Source organism: Wallemia mellicola, assembly GCF_000263375.1.
Source record: "Wallemia mellicola CBS 633.66 unplaced genomic scaffold WALSEscaffold_10, whole genome shotgun sequence".
In the NCBI taxonomy this organism is placed as follows: Eukaryota; Fungi; Basidiomycota; class Wallemiomycetes; order Wallemiales; family Wallemiaceae; genus Wallemia; species Wallemia mellicola.
The window spans coordinates 204222-217928 of record NW_006531967.1 but is presented as its reverse complement, the minus strand read 5'-3'; the positions used below and the strand labels follow the sequence as shown (position 1 = coordinate 217928).

General features: G+C 40.1%; 10 protein-coding genes across 10 annotated transcripts; 5 read left to right on the top strand and 5 right to left on the bottom strand.

Moving 5' to 3' along the window:
* Positions 1-92: 92 nt before the first annotated feature.
* WALSEDRAFT_60468 (hypothetical protein) lies at positions 93-1354 on the bottom strand. Its single transcript, XM_006958470.1, has 2 exons — positions 317-1354; positions 93-268 (listed from the first exon to the last, which is right to left on the bottom strand). Exons 1-2 carry the CDS (start codon positions 1347-1349, stop codon positions 132-134), a joined length of 1170 nt encoding a protein of 389 aa, XP_006958532.1. The 5' UTR covers positions 1350-1354; the 3' UTR covers positions 93-131.
* Positions 1355-1380: 26 nt separating this feature from the next.
* On the bottom strand, positions 1381-3905 carry WALSEDRAFT_54580 (hypothetical protein). Its single transcript, XM_006958468.1, has 2 exons — positions 3594-3905; positions 1381-3550 (listed from the first exon to the last, which is right to left on the bottom strand). Exons 1-2 carry the CDS (start codon positions 3728-3730, stop codon positions 2701-2703), a joined length of 987 nt encoding a protein of 328 aa, XP_006958530.1. The 5' UTR covers positions 3731-3905; the 3' UTR covers positions 1381-2700.
* Pzh1 (Metallo-dependent phosphatase) lies at positions 1381-3905 on the top strand. The gene is made up of 3 exons (XM_006958469.1): positions 1381-2322; positions 2366-3550; positions 3594-3905. Exons 1-2 carry the CDS (start codon positions 1796-1798, stop codon positions 2601-2603), a joined length of 765 nt encoding a protein of 254 aa, XP_006958531.1. The 5' UTR covers positions 1381-1795; the 3' UTR covers positions 2604-3550; positions 3594-3905.
* WALSEDRAFT_60466 (Ribulose-phosphate 3-epimerase) lies at positions 3871-4968 on the top strand. The gene is made up of 3 exons (XM_006958467.1): positions 3871-4124; positions 4174-4282; positions 4329-4968. Exons 1-3 carry the CDS (start codon positions 4071-4073, stop codon positions 4859-4861), a joined length of 696 nt encoding a protein of 231 aa, XP_006958529.1. The 5' UTR covers positions 3871-4070; the 3' UTR covers positions 4862-4968.
* WALSEDRAFT_28834 (DNA repair exonuclease) lies at positions 4923-7118 on the bottom strand (the record flags this gene model as incomplete). Its single annotated transcript, XM_006958466.1, has 5 exons — positions 4923-4982; positions 5027-5075; positions 5121-5200; positions 5245-5581; positions 5626-7118. The coding sequence occupies 5 exons, from the start codon at positions 7116-7118 to the stop codon at positions 4923-4925; spliced, it is 2019 nt and encodes a 672-aa protein (XP_006958528.1).
* A 9-nt stretch (positions 7119-7127) lies between these two features.
* Positions 7128-7478, top strand: WALSEDRAFT_69061 (hypothetical protein; the record flags this gene model as incomplete). Its single annotated transcript, XM_006958465.1, has 2 exons — positions 7128-7313; positions 7356-7478. The coding sequence occupies 2 exons, from the start codon at positions 7128-7130 to the stop codon at positions 7476-7478; spliced, it is 309 nt and encodes a 102-aa protein (XP_006958527.1).
* Positions 7479-7527: 49 nt separating this feature from the next.
* Positions 7528-9831, top strand: WALSEDRAFT_57547 (MCM-domain-containing protein; the record flags this gene model as incomplete). Its single annotated transcript, XM_006958464.1, has 3 exons — positions 7528-9039; positions 9091-9287; positions 9333-9831. Exons 1-3 carry the CDS (start codon positions 7549-7551, stop codon positions 9829-9831), a joined length of 2187 nt encoding a protein of 728 aa, XP_006958526.1. The 5' UTR covers positions 7528-7548.
* An 11-nt stretch (positions 9832-9842) lies between these two features.
* Positions 9843-10862, bottom strand: WALSEDRAFT_60465 (hypothetical protein). Its single transcript, XM_006958463.1, has one exon. The coding sequence runs from the start codon at positions 10852-10854 to the stop codon at positions 9868-9870; it is 987 nt and encodes a 328-aa protein (XP_006958525.1). The 5' UTR covers positions 10855-10862; the 3' UTR covers positions 9843-9867.
* A 16-nt stretch (positions 10863-10878) lies between these two features.
* On the top strand, positions 10879-12305 carry WALSEDRAFT_69058 (hypothetical protein). Its single transcript, XM_006958462.1, has 2 exons — positions 10879-11173; positions 11221-12305. The coding sequence occupies exons 1-2, from the start codon at positions 10889-10891 to the stop codon at positions 12187-12189; spliced, it is 1254 nt and encodes a 417-aa protein (XP_006958524.1). The 5' UTR covers positions 10879-10888; the 3' UTR covers positions 12190-12305.
* On the bottom strand, positions 10879-13702 carry WALSEDRAFT_69057 (P60-like protein; the record flags this gene model as incomplete). The annotated part of the gene is made up of 3 exons (XM_006958461.1): positions 10879-12349; positions 12404-12480; positions 12533-13702. The coding sequence occupies 3 exons, from the start codon at positions 13700-13702 to the stop codon at positions 12283-12285; spliced, it is 1314 nt and encodes a 437-aa protein (XP_006958523.1). The 3' UTR covers positions 10879-12282.
* Positions 13703-13707: the final 5 nt, after the last annotated feature.

Sequence of the window (13707 nt, the reverse complement as noted above, 5' to 3'; positions counted from 1 at the left end):
TTGTCTGTATCTTAACCATCTCACTACAGCAAACACGATAGGTGTACCTTATTATAAATACTGTAACAAAGCATTAATGTAGTATATGAATATGAATACATATGCAAATTGATGGTATATACTGTCGATTTCTAATCTATCTTCCAACTTTTGACAATCACGTCGTCATCTGAATAGGACGAGCTAAGTATTATCTCAACTACCCAGAGTGATAATGTCCAAGCGACGTTTGCCCATCTCCACCATAGCTGTGCGCCTTGATCTAACACTAAGTTATTTTATCAGTAACGAAACTAGGAGATAACGTTGGACTTACATAACAAATGCGAGTAAACTAAAATGAGTATCAGTCTAGAGAATGAAACGAGAATTGCCATTATAAATGCAGATGGTTCATCATCATTAAGATCATCATCGTTGCAAGCGTCTGCAGCGCGTTCAAACGAGTGAGTGATTGAAGAGCTTGATGAGCGAATGAGTGGGATGATTTTTGTAGCCAAATACAATACACCCGTACGGAAAATTAGTGAGACTAACAAAGTTGGTGGTAATGTAGTGAAAGCATATCCAATGAATTCGAGACTATCGCCGAGCGCGTTCTTGAGAAATTGTAAAGCATTTTCAAATGATTGTATAACCCAACCTTGGTTATCAAAGCTCCACTGAAAGTCGATCCAACCGGATGCACCTTGTATGGCGTCAGCACACAACCAAATACTGTATGCGATGTAGGAGAACATCAAAGCAGTTTCAATAACTGTTGCTCTTTTCGATATTAATGCTAATGATGATATGGCTAATGTAGCAACCAATGCTGCGCCAATCATAGTAGCTGAGAATGGAGTCGAAGCGGCCGCTGGGTAAGAGTGTATAAGCCAAATACCAGATAATACGTAAATAACAGCAGATAATATCAATAATATGAGTGTAGAGCCTTCTCCTTTCCTCCGTATGTATAATCTACTAAATTGACCGGTAGCTTGTATACATAAGAGTGCAGAGGCGCCTTCTAACAAGCTGAACGTAGGTGATGACGCGTGTAAAAGTGATTCAAAGGTGTCGATAACGACCGACGGTATTGTAGAAGACGAGTTTAAGTGGAAGGAGTAGAGTAATAGTACTGGAATTATGAAAGGTTGTAAAGCACCTAATAAAATTGAAGGATATCTTAACAATTTACTTGAAAACAACCTTAGTGAGCATAACAGACTGTAATAAATGCTCAGTAGTAAGGACAGGGTCAGGAAGGTCGATTTATTTGAAATGTTGAGCGTCAAAGGTAAATAAAACAACACTTGTATAAAACTTAGTATTCTTTTAATATTATTTAGCCCAGTCATGATCGTCATATCCCAGATGTTCTGGCTTGCATCGCTGCTACGAAGTGCTAGAGCGAGAATAATTAAAAATTAACAGGTTAAACAATTTCTTTAATAAATTCAGTCAAAAGGAGGATACAAAGCGATCTCCTTCCCCACCACCATTATCTGCCCCGTTAGACGCACCACCGACAACGACATCGACAACGACAACGGCAACAACCGTGGGACAGCAGCCGAGTAACACAGATGATGATAGTATAGATATTGATGATATTATACAGAGGTTATTAAATATTGGCTATTCAGCTAAATACTCTAAGACTCTACCTATAAAATCAACAGAAATTACCCAGCTGCTACAATTATCAAGAGACTTATTGCTCAATCAGCCGACTTTAATAGAGCTAAACCCACCTGTTAAAATAGTTGGAGACATTCACGGTCAATACTCTGACTTGATTAGATTATTCGACATGTCTGGCTTTCCACCTAAATCTAATTATCTTTTCTTGGGCGATTACGTTGATAGAGGTAAACAATCACTTGAAACTATCTTATTATTACTATGTTATAAACTGAAATACCCTGAAAATTTTTTCTTATTACGTGGAAATCATGAATGCGCAAACGTTACAAGAGTTTACGGTTTTTATGATGAATGTAAAAGGCGTTCAAACGTTAAAATTTGGAAACAATTCGTTGATGTCTTTAATTCGCTACCAATTGCAGCCGTTGTTGCATCAAAAATATTTTGCTTACATGGCGGTTTATCACCAAATTTAACTACAATGGATGATATCAGGCGTATACAGCGACCTTTAGATGTACCCGATTATGGTCTACTTAACGATTTATTATGGTCAGATCCAAGTGATACCGCTTACGATTGGGAGGAGAATGAACGAGGAGTCAGTTACTGCTTTGGTAAAAGTGTTATAAATGATTTCCTCAGTCGATATGAATTCGATTTGATATGTAGAGCCCACATGGTGGTCGAAGAGTGAGTCGTCGTCATTCAAGTATTCTTTTTCTAACAACACCAGTGGTTATGAATTCTGGAATGATAGGACTTTAGTTACAATATTCAGTGCACCAAACTATTGTGGAGAATTTGATAACTTTGGTGCAATAATGTCAGTTTCACAGGATTTATTATGTGCATTCGAACTCTTAAAACCCCTGGACAGTCAAGCCTTGAAGAAAGAAATGCACAAATCTCGCAAAAGGAGAAATCAGCAACAGATAGCCAATTCTAATGAAAATGTTCCGACGAATGACTAACCATAACCGTGCTCACCTAATATTTTCACTTTGTCTTGAATGATTTAAAAAAGCCTTGTATCTTTTTCTATTGATATGTATACAATTTGTTATGTTATTACAAATGACCTGCTTTAGCGAGGAAACCGAACGGGGTGATTATTCTCTGCCATGTCCAGAGACGCGGTGGAACAATATAACCCAATCTACCCTCGTGAAGCCAGTGTTTCATCAATGGGATTGCTGTTATGATCAAAAATGTCCATGCCCAAACTCTACCTGAAATGCCACTGATTTTGCGTTTAGTGAGACGTTCAAATAGTAATTCGAAGCCAATCGCGACTGCAGATAATTGGAAAAATAGCATTGAAGGATAGTGGTTAGGGTGTTTAACATCATTGAGGGCATTCCGTATGCCATATTCATGCAAAAGACCACTGACAAAAAAAGCGCCTTGCATTCCGAGCAAACTAGCCAAATCGCCTTTTATTCCTAGTCTTTTGCAGATGAATAAAATAGGTTTGTATCCACAGACGACGAATTGTCTTTTGAAGAGAGCGTGCCATTTGTTAGACCAAAAATCATGAATACTTGTCATTTGTAGAGGGTCTTGTAAAAGACAGGGCCATCTCTCGACGTCAAATCTACTTCTAGTGAGTTTCTTGACCGAAAATACAGTAAGTGCTATCAGGCGATAACCGAGTGAAAGACCGGACCAAGCAGCAGCAGCAAGTGCAATAGTCTGAACTACATCACTCGCGAATTGCGTACTAGCCGTTTGTCTGAAACCGAAACCAATCGCCAGACTATCATTGTTATCCATTGCATGTGTCAAGATACCAACAGAGATTGCAGAAATAAACAAATGTTTCAACGCATCTATAATACTCTTGATGCAGAAATTATGATAGTAAACTTCAGGTAGTTTGTCGAGCGTGTATCCCCATTCCCATCCTACACCTCTTAAGCTGGATAATGTTAGCTTATTAAGAAAAATTTCTTCCGCCTCACTTTGTAAGTAACTCAAAGAAAGCAGACCAGCCAAGATCTTTGTGGATATCGCCTTCACTCTCCTTCATACGTTCTTTTCGTGTTCCTATATACCTGACCCGTGATCTCGGTGTGAATCCCAAATCTATACTTTTCATAGAGGCTACAAATAGGGTAACAGCCCATACAAAGCCTACTGGACCGTAATCGTGAAAATCCCCTTTCTTAGTGTTCGTAAAGCTGAAATATAAAGTTGGTATAATCAACAGCTTTCTGGATATGTTATTAAATCGTGTAGGTCTTGCACATATCAGCCGTAATTGTATCAATACTGGCAAGACAAAACGCAAGTCAATCATGAGAGTAGACAAGAGAGTAGACAAGAGAGAAGACAGTTGATACAATAGTCGATAGTAGTAAATAACCGTTATTTATTCGTTAAAAATTACTATTGTATCCTATCAGTGGAGTTATCTACCTTGAAAACATACAACCAAGATGTGTGGTGGATCAAGCTGCTTACAGTCAATTATTGCACCATCTGCATTAGCAGTACGTCAATATTCTATAGGCGTACCGCAACGGTACTGACGATATACAGAGTGATTTCGGTAAATTGGCAAGTGAATGCCAGAGAGTACTCGACGATGGCGCAGACTGGTTACACATGGACGTCATGGATGGTCATTTCGTGCCAAACATTACTATGGGTGCGTTTCTTATGGAGCATTTGATACGTCACTCATACACAGAAAGGTGCACCTGTACTCGAATGGGTGAAGAAAGCAATTCCAGACATCAAAATGGATTGTCATATGATGGTTGCTAACCCTCTCCAATGGGTTGAACCTGTAGCCAAAGCTGGAGGATATCAATACACATTCCATTATGAAGCTACTGACGATCATATGGCCGTCATAAAGGAGATTAAGAAGCATGGTATGCGCGCAGCTATAGCGCTCAACCCATCAACACCTGCGAGCGTACTCAGTGATGAGCTCATTGCTCAACTTGACATGGTACTCGTTATGACAGTATGGCCAGGAAAAGGTGGTCAAAAGTTCATGCCTGAACAGATGCCAAAACTTCGCAACTTGCGTGAAAGATACGCAAAATTAGATTTACAAGTCGATGGTGGTGTTGGACCAAAAACAATCGACGAGTGTACACAAAGCGGTGCAAATGTCGCCGTTGCGGGTACAGCTGTCTTCGGTGCACAGGACGTCAAGCAGGCTATACTTGACATGAGGAAATCCATTGATGGTCAAATTGCAAAGGAATATAAATAATGCATTACTCTTTCTAATCTTATGATATTCTGCAAATTGATGTGAGAGGGTATTCATCTTGTTAATGCTTGCGTTTTTGGCGGTATCTGCTATCGTCTTCTTCCGAGGATACGTCATATACCTGATAGGATATGAGAGAGTAAGGAACTGTCAACAAACACTTACCTCTTGGTTTCGTCTCCTGCGTTGCGGCACACGTGAGCTAGGTTGTGAACTTGAATGTCGTTAGAGTAGCAACTACAATATCAGTGACACTCACGATAAAGCTTGATTGCGCGCAGAGACAGATTTCGCACGCGAAGGTGCCGTCTCTTGCACAGAATCATCAGAAGAGTGGAACTGAAGTTTGGTTAGAGTGGTCAGGAAACAATCAAGGTACCTACCAACTCTTCATCATCATCATGAGTGCTGCGAGCACTTGCAGCTCTACCACGCGTGCTGGTCGATGCAGCGCGTCCTCTTGCCCTCGCTCTTCCTCTTCCTCTGCCTCTTGTCGTCGCTGTTGGGGCAGGTTCATCGCTGCTGTCTTCTTCCATAGAATCAGCCCCGTGTCTGGCGCCCCTACCAGATCTTCCCGTGGTTTCGGTGGTCTTCTTGCCCACGTTGTACTTCTCAGCAGCATATTCTTTGGCCTTTTCTATATCATCTTCCTCGTCAACATCGTTTAGTGTCTGCTTCGACATGTATTCGACTGCATGTTCGACCATTTTTTCAACCGAACTGTACTAATAAGTGAATGATCAATTATTTAAATGTTAACTTACTCTCCAATAGCATGTGTGTCGTTTTTCTCTACAAATGACTCTACAGATCTTTGTAAACCGTCTTCGTGTAGCAATTGCAGTTTCTGGGCTTGCAAGAAAGTATTAACGAGCTTCTCAACGCGCAATTTACCCGTGTTATCAACTACGGCGTTTTCTTCATCATCGTCTCTAAACTCAGGCGCATCTGCGACAACTTGGCTCTTAGCTTTCATTTGTCTCTTCTTCGTGAAATGTACAAGATCCTTCGGATTCGCCACCCTCTCGCTGAACTCCATACCAAGTCTTTGAGGGTTTCCTATCTCAAAGCCTGTATAATCCACTCTAAGCCTGATAAGAGGGAGCATAGATGGCGCATCGACCCCTTGATGCCTCTCAGCGTATTCTTCGTTAGCACGCGTTATTAGCTCTTCGATTTGTTGCCTCAAGTATTTATTCACTTGGAGCTTATCCTCGAATTTTAGTCCTTGAGTTTCTTCAACTTCGCGGAGATTGACATCCATCATGACAAATGGTCTGACAGTTTTAAGTGGAAGTGGTGTAAGGTTATAATCTTTGTCATTAATTTCGAGTAATCCGACGTGTTTTGGTACTGTTTCACCTTCTGATAAACTTGTTGCGACGGAAGAGCCTGGCTGGGTGATACGATAGGGCTTCTCAGAAACGATCTCAGGTACGATTCGACAATCATGCTCATGTCCCCATACCACGAGACTTATCGAATCATCGAAGAGATGCTCAGGTACGGCCTGTAATGCACCTCTGTTTATACGATTCTGGTGTATGAGTAGGATATTGAAATAGTCATCGGCATCCTCTAACGGCGCGTACATGTTCACTCTTTCATTTTTCAATTCTTGGTTAAATCTCTGATCGCGTATGTTTCCAATACCAAATAAAGCTAATTTGGAAGTGCCTTTTTGCAGCAAGATCGGTTTCACATTTATACCAGTGTCGTTGTCGAGTGCATCTGCATTTACGTCGTCTAGGGGAGGAACTTGGACTTTTCCAAAATAATTGACTAATCCTGCTGTCGCTAGGTGGTCTACTGCACTGAGTGAAGGTGCACCTGATGGCCAATTTGGGACAGTCTGCGGATCATCGTGGTTGCCATGGATAAGAAAGAAGGGTAAACCAACGTTGAGATTTGTGTCTTCGTAGTTTATCGCTGGATAGCTGATATCTGGACGCTGTTCGTCGTATGGTTCGCTAAGAAGTTGTATAGACACCGGACGATCGTTGAGACAATACTCGCGCAACAAGGACATAGTTTGTATGACAGACTGGCTAGTAGGTTTATGCTCATGGAAGAGGTCTCCAGCACAGAGAACGAAATCTACGTCATACTGAACTGCCAAATCAAGTATTTCCTTGAGAGTGTTGATAGAATCATTACCTCTAATTGGGTCACGCTCGTGTACGCCTATATGACAATCTGTGCATAGCAAAATTTTGAACGTATCCTCTGCTCTCTTCTCTTCTTCTTGAACGGACATAATAAAGAAATGGCTAGTCAAAAATCTAAACTACTGTGGATAGCCAAGGAGTGGCCATTCACGAAGCTAAGACCAAAATTGCAATTCAAGAATTTAGTACAGAATATCCACGATAAGAGCCATGAGCATGAGCAAATTGCAGGAAAGAGTGTCCTAGCCTTAGAGGCCTTACTAAACAATAAGCACTATAACAAGGTGGGTTTATTATTTACTCGCTACAATTCTAACCCATTTTAGTACCCTCTGAGTGCTAAAATGCTAAAGCCTGCATCCGCACCAAATCATTACGATAAAGTATTAGACGCTGTCGATGGGAAACCAATCCACAAGTCATTCTTACAAAGATTCCTTAGATTGTAATTACTATGTATTTTTATTTTATTTGCACCTTTACGCGTTTCAAGAAGACGCGACTTCTCACCAAACCACGATGTCAGGCTTTGATAAGGGCGCGATTTACACGACGGCTGTATTGCCAGCTGACGCGAACTCTTCCGATAGAGCTCCTTCTTCCTTGGAGAGAGACTTCAGTAGCTTTATCAACAACTTCAGACTGGGCGACGACTTTATATACAGAGATAACCTCAGATCGAGTTTGTTAGCAAAGGTTTACGCGTTGGAGGTCTCTATAAACCATTTACTGCTCTACAATGAAGATCTCGGTTACTTACTCTCGCAAAAACCAGCTGATTTACTTCCTATTCTCGAAGTTGCAGTCACTAGAATCGCCAAAACATTAGTAAATCCATTACAATCTGATACAGATAGTATACATATACCAACTATACAAATATCCTTAAAATCTCAATCAAATTTAGTTCATTTTAGGGATCTAAACGCTGACACGGTATCGAAATTAGTCAGAATACCTGGTATCGTTATAAGCGCGTCAACTCTCTCAAGTAGGGCTATAAACCTTCACATTATGTGTAGAAGTTGTAGAAGTACAAAGAATTTAAACGTTAGTGGTGGTTGGGGTACAATAAACTTACCACGCAAGTGTGATGCTGAAGTACCAGCTGGACAACCCAAGGAATGTCCAATTGATCCATACACGATTGTTCACGATAAGTGCAAGTATATCGATCAACAGACTGTCAAATTGCAAGAAGCACCGGATATGGTACCAGTTGGTGAACTTCCTCGTCATTTACTCTTAAATTTGGACAGATACTTAACCGCGAAAGTAGTACCAGGTTCTCGGGTTATTGCTACCGGTATTTACTCAACTTTCCAAGCTTCGAAGCAGAAGGGACAGGCACCTGCACTTCGTCAGCCATACATTCGTGTCGTTGGCCTTGAAGTAGATTCAGCTCACGCTACATCCGGCGCAGGAGGCCGTGGAAAGTCATTTACACCAGAGGAGGAAGAGGAATTCTCAAAGCTTTCTCAATTTCCAAACCTTTATGAACGTTTCGCAAGCAGCATTGCACCATCTATTTACGGTAATCTAGATATTAAGAAGGCAGTCGCTTGTCTCTTGTTCGGAGGTAGTAAGAAGATTCTACCAGATGGAATGAGATTGAGAGGTGATATAAACGTCTTACTTTTAGGTGATCCAGGTACTGCCAAATCCCAACTTTTGAAATTCGTAGAGAAAGTATCACCAATAGCTGTATACACTTCTGGTAAAGGTTCCTCGGCTGCTGGTTTAACAGCTTCTGTTCAACGTGATACAGTTTCTAGAGATTTCTACCTCGAGGGTGGTGCTATGGTACTTGCAGATGGTGGTGTCGTCTGTATTGATGAGTTTGACAAAATGAGAGATGAAGATAGAGTTGCAATTCACGAGGCTATGGAACAACAAACTATATCCATCGCTAAAGCCGGTATTACTACTATTTTGAACAGTAGGACGTCCGTTTTGGCAGCTGCTAATCCAATTTTCGGTAGATACGACGATATGAAGAGTCCAGGCGAGGTAGGTGTTTTTTTATAGTCATGTAACCAGCTGTTTAACCGAATTGTCCAGAATATTGACTTCCAGACGACGATTTTGTCGAGATTTGACATGATTTTCATTGTCAAGGATGAACACAACGAGAGCAGAGATAGGACGATAGCTAAGCACGTCATGAACCTGCACGCCGGACGTCAAAATGAGGAAAGTAGCGCGGGTAGTGAAATTGATCTTGACAAGATGAAACGCTATGTTATGTTTTGCAAGAGGTGTGTTTCTCGTTTTAATAAGGAATTAAACTGATAATTAAACAGTCGCTGCGCACCAAGGTTGTCTAACGAAGCATCTGAAAAACTCTCATCTCACTTTGTTTCACTTAGGAAAGAAGTACAACAAGTTGAGAAAGATAATGATGAGAGATCATCCATCCCAATCACAGTCCGTCAATTAGAAGCTATTATACGTATATCCGAGTCATTGGCAAAGATGAGACTCTCCACGCAAGTCCATGAGCATGATGTCGAGGAAGCTATAAGACTTTTCAAATTCTCTACCATGGATGCTGTATCAGCAGGTAATGTCGAAGGTATGACACGCGGAGAGTTAATGGATGAAGTACACAAAATTGAACGTGAAGTTCGTCGCAGATTACCAATCGGTTGGTCGACTTCCTATAGCACTCTCGTTCGTGAATTCTGTTCTCAGCAAGGATTCTCTCAACATGCACTTGAAAGGACACTTTTCATTCTTGACAAGAAGGAAGTCATCAGGTTTAGCAATCAGAAGAAAGTAGTTATCCGTACTGGTGTGTAAAAATGTAAAATAATGTATTATAATATAAATAAATTTCTACTTCTTAGTAGGTTTCTTCGAATTAGAAATTTTGCCTTCAAATCCAGCCCTCTTTTTAGATTTTGATGGACCCGCTGACTTATTTTTTGATTTGCGGTTAGCGACATTGTCAGCTTTCTTCTTCTGGGCTGTAGCCATACTCTTCTCGAGATTCTTCTTACGTTCTGACCAATCTTTGGATGACTTCGCTTTAACTTTATCCTTTCTCTTGATTTGCTTTTTAAGTCTAGCCTCGTCGTCATTGACCTTTATACCTGAAGCTTTGGCGGATGCTGATTTCCACAAATCACTATTATCGTCTTCGTTGTCGTTATCAGCAGATTGCTTTTCCTTGTTCTTCAGTTTCTTAGCTTGTAATTGCTGTAATGCTTGTTTAGGATCTGATGGTTGCTTCTTTTGTTGCTTTATCTCGTTTATCTTCTGTAAATGTGAGAACTGAAGTGAAGAATCCTGTTGCTTGTCTTCTGTGGAAGTTGATTGTGTTGATTTGCCCTTGTTATCCAAATAGAGAGGTTTCTTATCTAATTGAACCTTCTTCTTTGGCTGGTTGATAGATTGGTGTCTTCTCGATTGCAACAAGGCGTCTTTGGTGTTATCTAATGGGTTTATACCGTGTCTTTTACGCTGCATGTGTAACAACCTGGTGTGTAACTTATCCTTAAGCTTGTTGTGTTCACCAGCGGAGGGCATAGGCTGAATAGACGAGCTGTCTGAGTCTGCCAAATCTTGCAAAGATTGACCATCATCGTCTATATTTGAAGCGTTTGTATCAAGGTTATCACTCTCAGCATCGCCGTTAACAACAGGATCGAGCTTCTCCCTTAAAGACTTCTGTTTATTCAATTTCAACTGTAATTTTGAAGCGTTTGAAGATTTTTTGAAGTACTTTTCATCTAAATTAATCTCTTTATGCGAATATAAATTTTCTGGTATAAAAGATAACAATTCTAGAAAATTATTATTTATTTCACTCAAATCTGCCATTAGTGTCTATAAGAGAGACTACGACGATAAGAGAATGGAAATAAAGAATCAGAAAATAAAGAATTTAAATTTTATTAAAACTATAGATAGCCCTTTTAGACAAGAGGCTATTAATTTATTAATTACTAGAACACACAACACTGCTAACTATTCAGCCTACAATGACGCTATCAATCTATACAACAATCTCTCCACCGAGAAGATCCCAATAGACGACGAGTATATCACCAACACTGAGTCTAGCTTTAAATCTAAACTGCAATCACTCGAGTTCGAGTTGAAGGGTTACCTGAATAACAACCTCAAAGAGTCTATTCGGGTGGGTAGTTTAACAGCCTTCTATTCACTCTGACAAGTTCTCTTTAGATGTCCTATTACTCACTTGCCGACTTATACAAGCAAGCTGGTTTCTTGGAGCATTCCCTCAATTGCTATCTCAAAGCGAGGGATTACCTTAGCTCTACCGATCAGTTGATAGAGAACAACCTCAATCTGATCTCGCTATCGATTGAGTTACGTAATTACTCTCTCATAAAGAATTCAATCATAAAAATAAACTCTATTTCACTCAATAGTAAATCCAACAATTTGCTATTAGCTGCTGCTATTGCCGACTTGGGTCAATCAAACTTTTCAAATGTCGTTGAAAACATTTGCAATATCTCGGATGCACCAATTGACGACACTTCTGTCTCTTTACCAGACTCACTCGTTTACCTTTCACTCACAGCATTGGCAACTCAATCTAGGAGTCAGATACGTCAAAGGATTCTCGATAATGATGCTCTCAGGTCGAAATTTGAATTTGAACCACACACTAAACAATTATTGTTGCTATACTGCAATTCAAATTACAAAGAACTCTTTGGGTTGTTAGAAGAACAAAAATGGCGTTATATTTTAGATCCACATCTGCATAATCACGTTAGTGACCTCTTCCAGTTGATTTATAATCGGTCTATACTTCAATACTTTGATAGCTTCAAGAATCTTAGCCTGGAAAATTTACAAAATACGTTCGGAAGAGATGATATCCTCGATCAGACTATCCAACTCATTAAATCAGGATCTTTAAATGTTAAGTTTGACAAAGTAACTGGCATTTTCCACAAAACAGAGGAGGATACCCGTCAAGCACTCCTTAGCAAAGCTTTAAACGTTACTAAACATAATAACAAATCAACCAGGCACATCCTTTATCGAATCAAAGTCATTGATAATAACCTCATCAAGCAAAAGCAGCTTCCAGTAACGCATACACCACATAAAGAGAAGCAGAGACGTAACTCTGATCAACTCGATATTGACTTGGAGGATGACAAAATGATTGACTAAAACATTATGCATATATACCTCACTTTCCTTATCCCTCTTGCATTTTTCATATATCAAACCAAATTACAATGTATATGTATAAATAAATATGATTTACCTCTTCTCCCAAAATCTAAATGCTGGTGTTTCGTAATCCTTACGCTTGTATTTACGTCTGGCACTGTAGAGGGCGTCTTCGTTAGTGATGTTACATGTAATATCAATGATTACTTACGCTACTGGTTGTCTTGGTTCAATGAGTGCACGCTTTTGCATGGACAAGAAACGGTCTCTGAATAGATTACCTTCAGTCTATTGGGTGTCGCGTTAGCTTAGAAAATAAAGTATCACGTCAATTGCTCACCTTAACACCTCTCAATGACTCAGATAAGTCTTCTCCCAGTTGAACATCCACCTCAGCCGTTGGTACGACATGACTTCCGACTTTCTTTCCTTCTAATCCACCAACACCAAGTTCTTTGGAAGCGTTTGCTTCTTTGCGAGCTTGAGCGCGTTCTTCTTGCTTTCTGAGCTTCTTCAATAATGCTTTGTTAATTCCTGGTGCTTGAGTTATGGCATGTTTCTGTGCTTTGAGGAAGGCGCTTCTATCTTTGTCAATCTTATCTTTCTTGAGTTGCAAAGCAGCTTTGCGCTTCTTCTTTGCTAATCTAAATTCTTCGATTCTCTTCTTTTCCTTTGTTTCGAAGTCCTCATCCTCGTTTTCAACGTTTTCTTCTGCTGATGCTTTTTCAGCATCATCTTGCTCCTCTTCGTCATCTTCTTCAACATCTTCAGCATCACTGTCTGGGATATCTAATTCCATTCCACCGGCTTTTCTGGCAGCTTGCATACGACGACGAATATTTGCGTTTTCTTCAGCGCGAAGTTTACGTTGTAATTCCTTATCATATGCTGCTTTAAGAAGTTCTTCATGCTCTTTAGATGATGGATTATATGACTGACCAGCGTGAGGTTTCTCGACGGGTTCAAGGCCAGTTTTGAAAGTAGGATGACTAGGAACTTTAACGGTCGGCTTCCTTTTTAAATTGACTACATCAAAACCTTCTCTATTATCAATTTCATCCTTAACTTCCTGTTCTTCAGTTTGTGCATCATTCCATAAATTGTATTTCCCAGCTTCTTTCGCAGCTTTTGTGAGACCTTGTGCAGCGATAGATTCACCTTCTTGAGGTTTGAATGAAGCGCCTAAAGGACCTTTATCACGCTTGGAAATAGCTCTCAAACGACGCTTATCATCTGATGAGATTGTATGCTTAGTTGATGGCGCAGGAATGGCAGAACGCTGACTGAGAATAGAGAGTGATTTCAATGGCTTCTTCTCCTTCTTTACACGCTTTCTAACGCCCTCATCACCTTTTATATCGACTTGGAATAAATCTTTATCAGCTTTGTCGTCTAATTTTGTACCGTAAACTTTCTGCTCTTCACGCAAACTTTCTAAATTAGCTTCTAAGTCTTCTGTATTGACATTTTTACGCCATTCTTTCTTGCCTTTGCGTCCTACTTTTGGCATCTTCT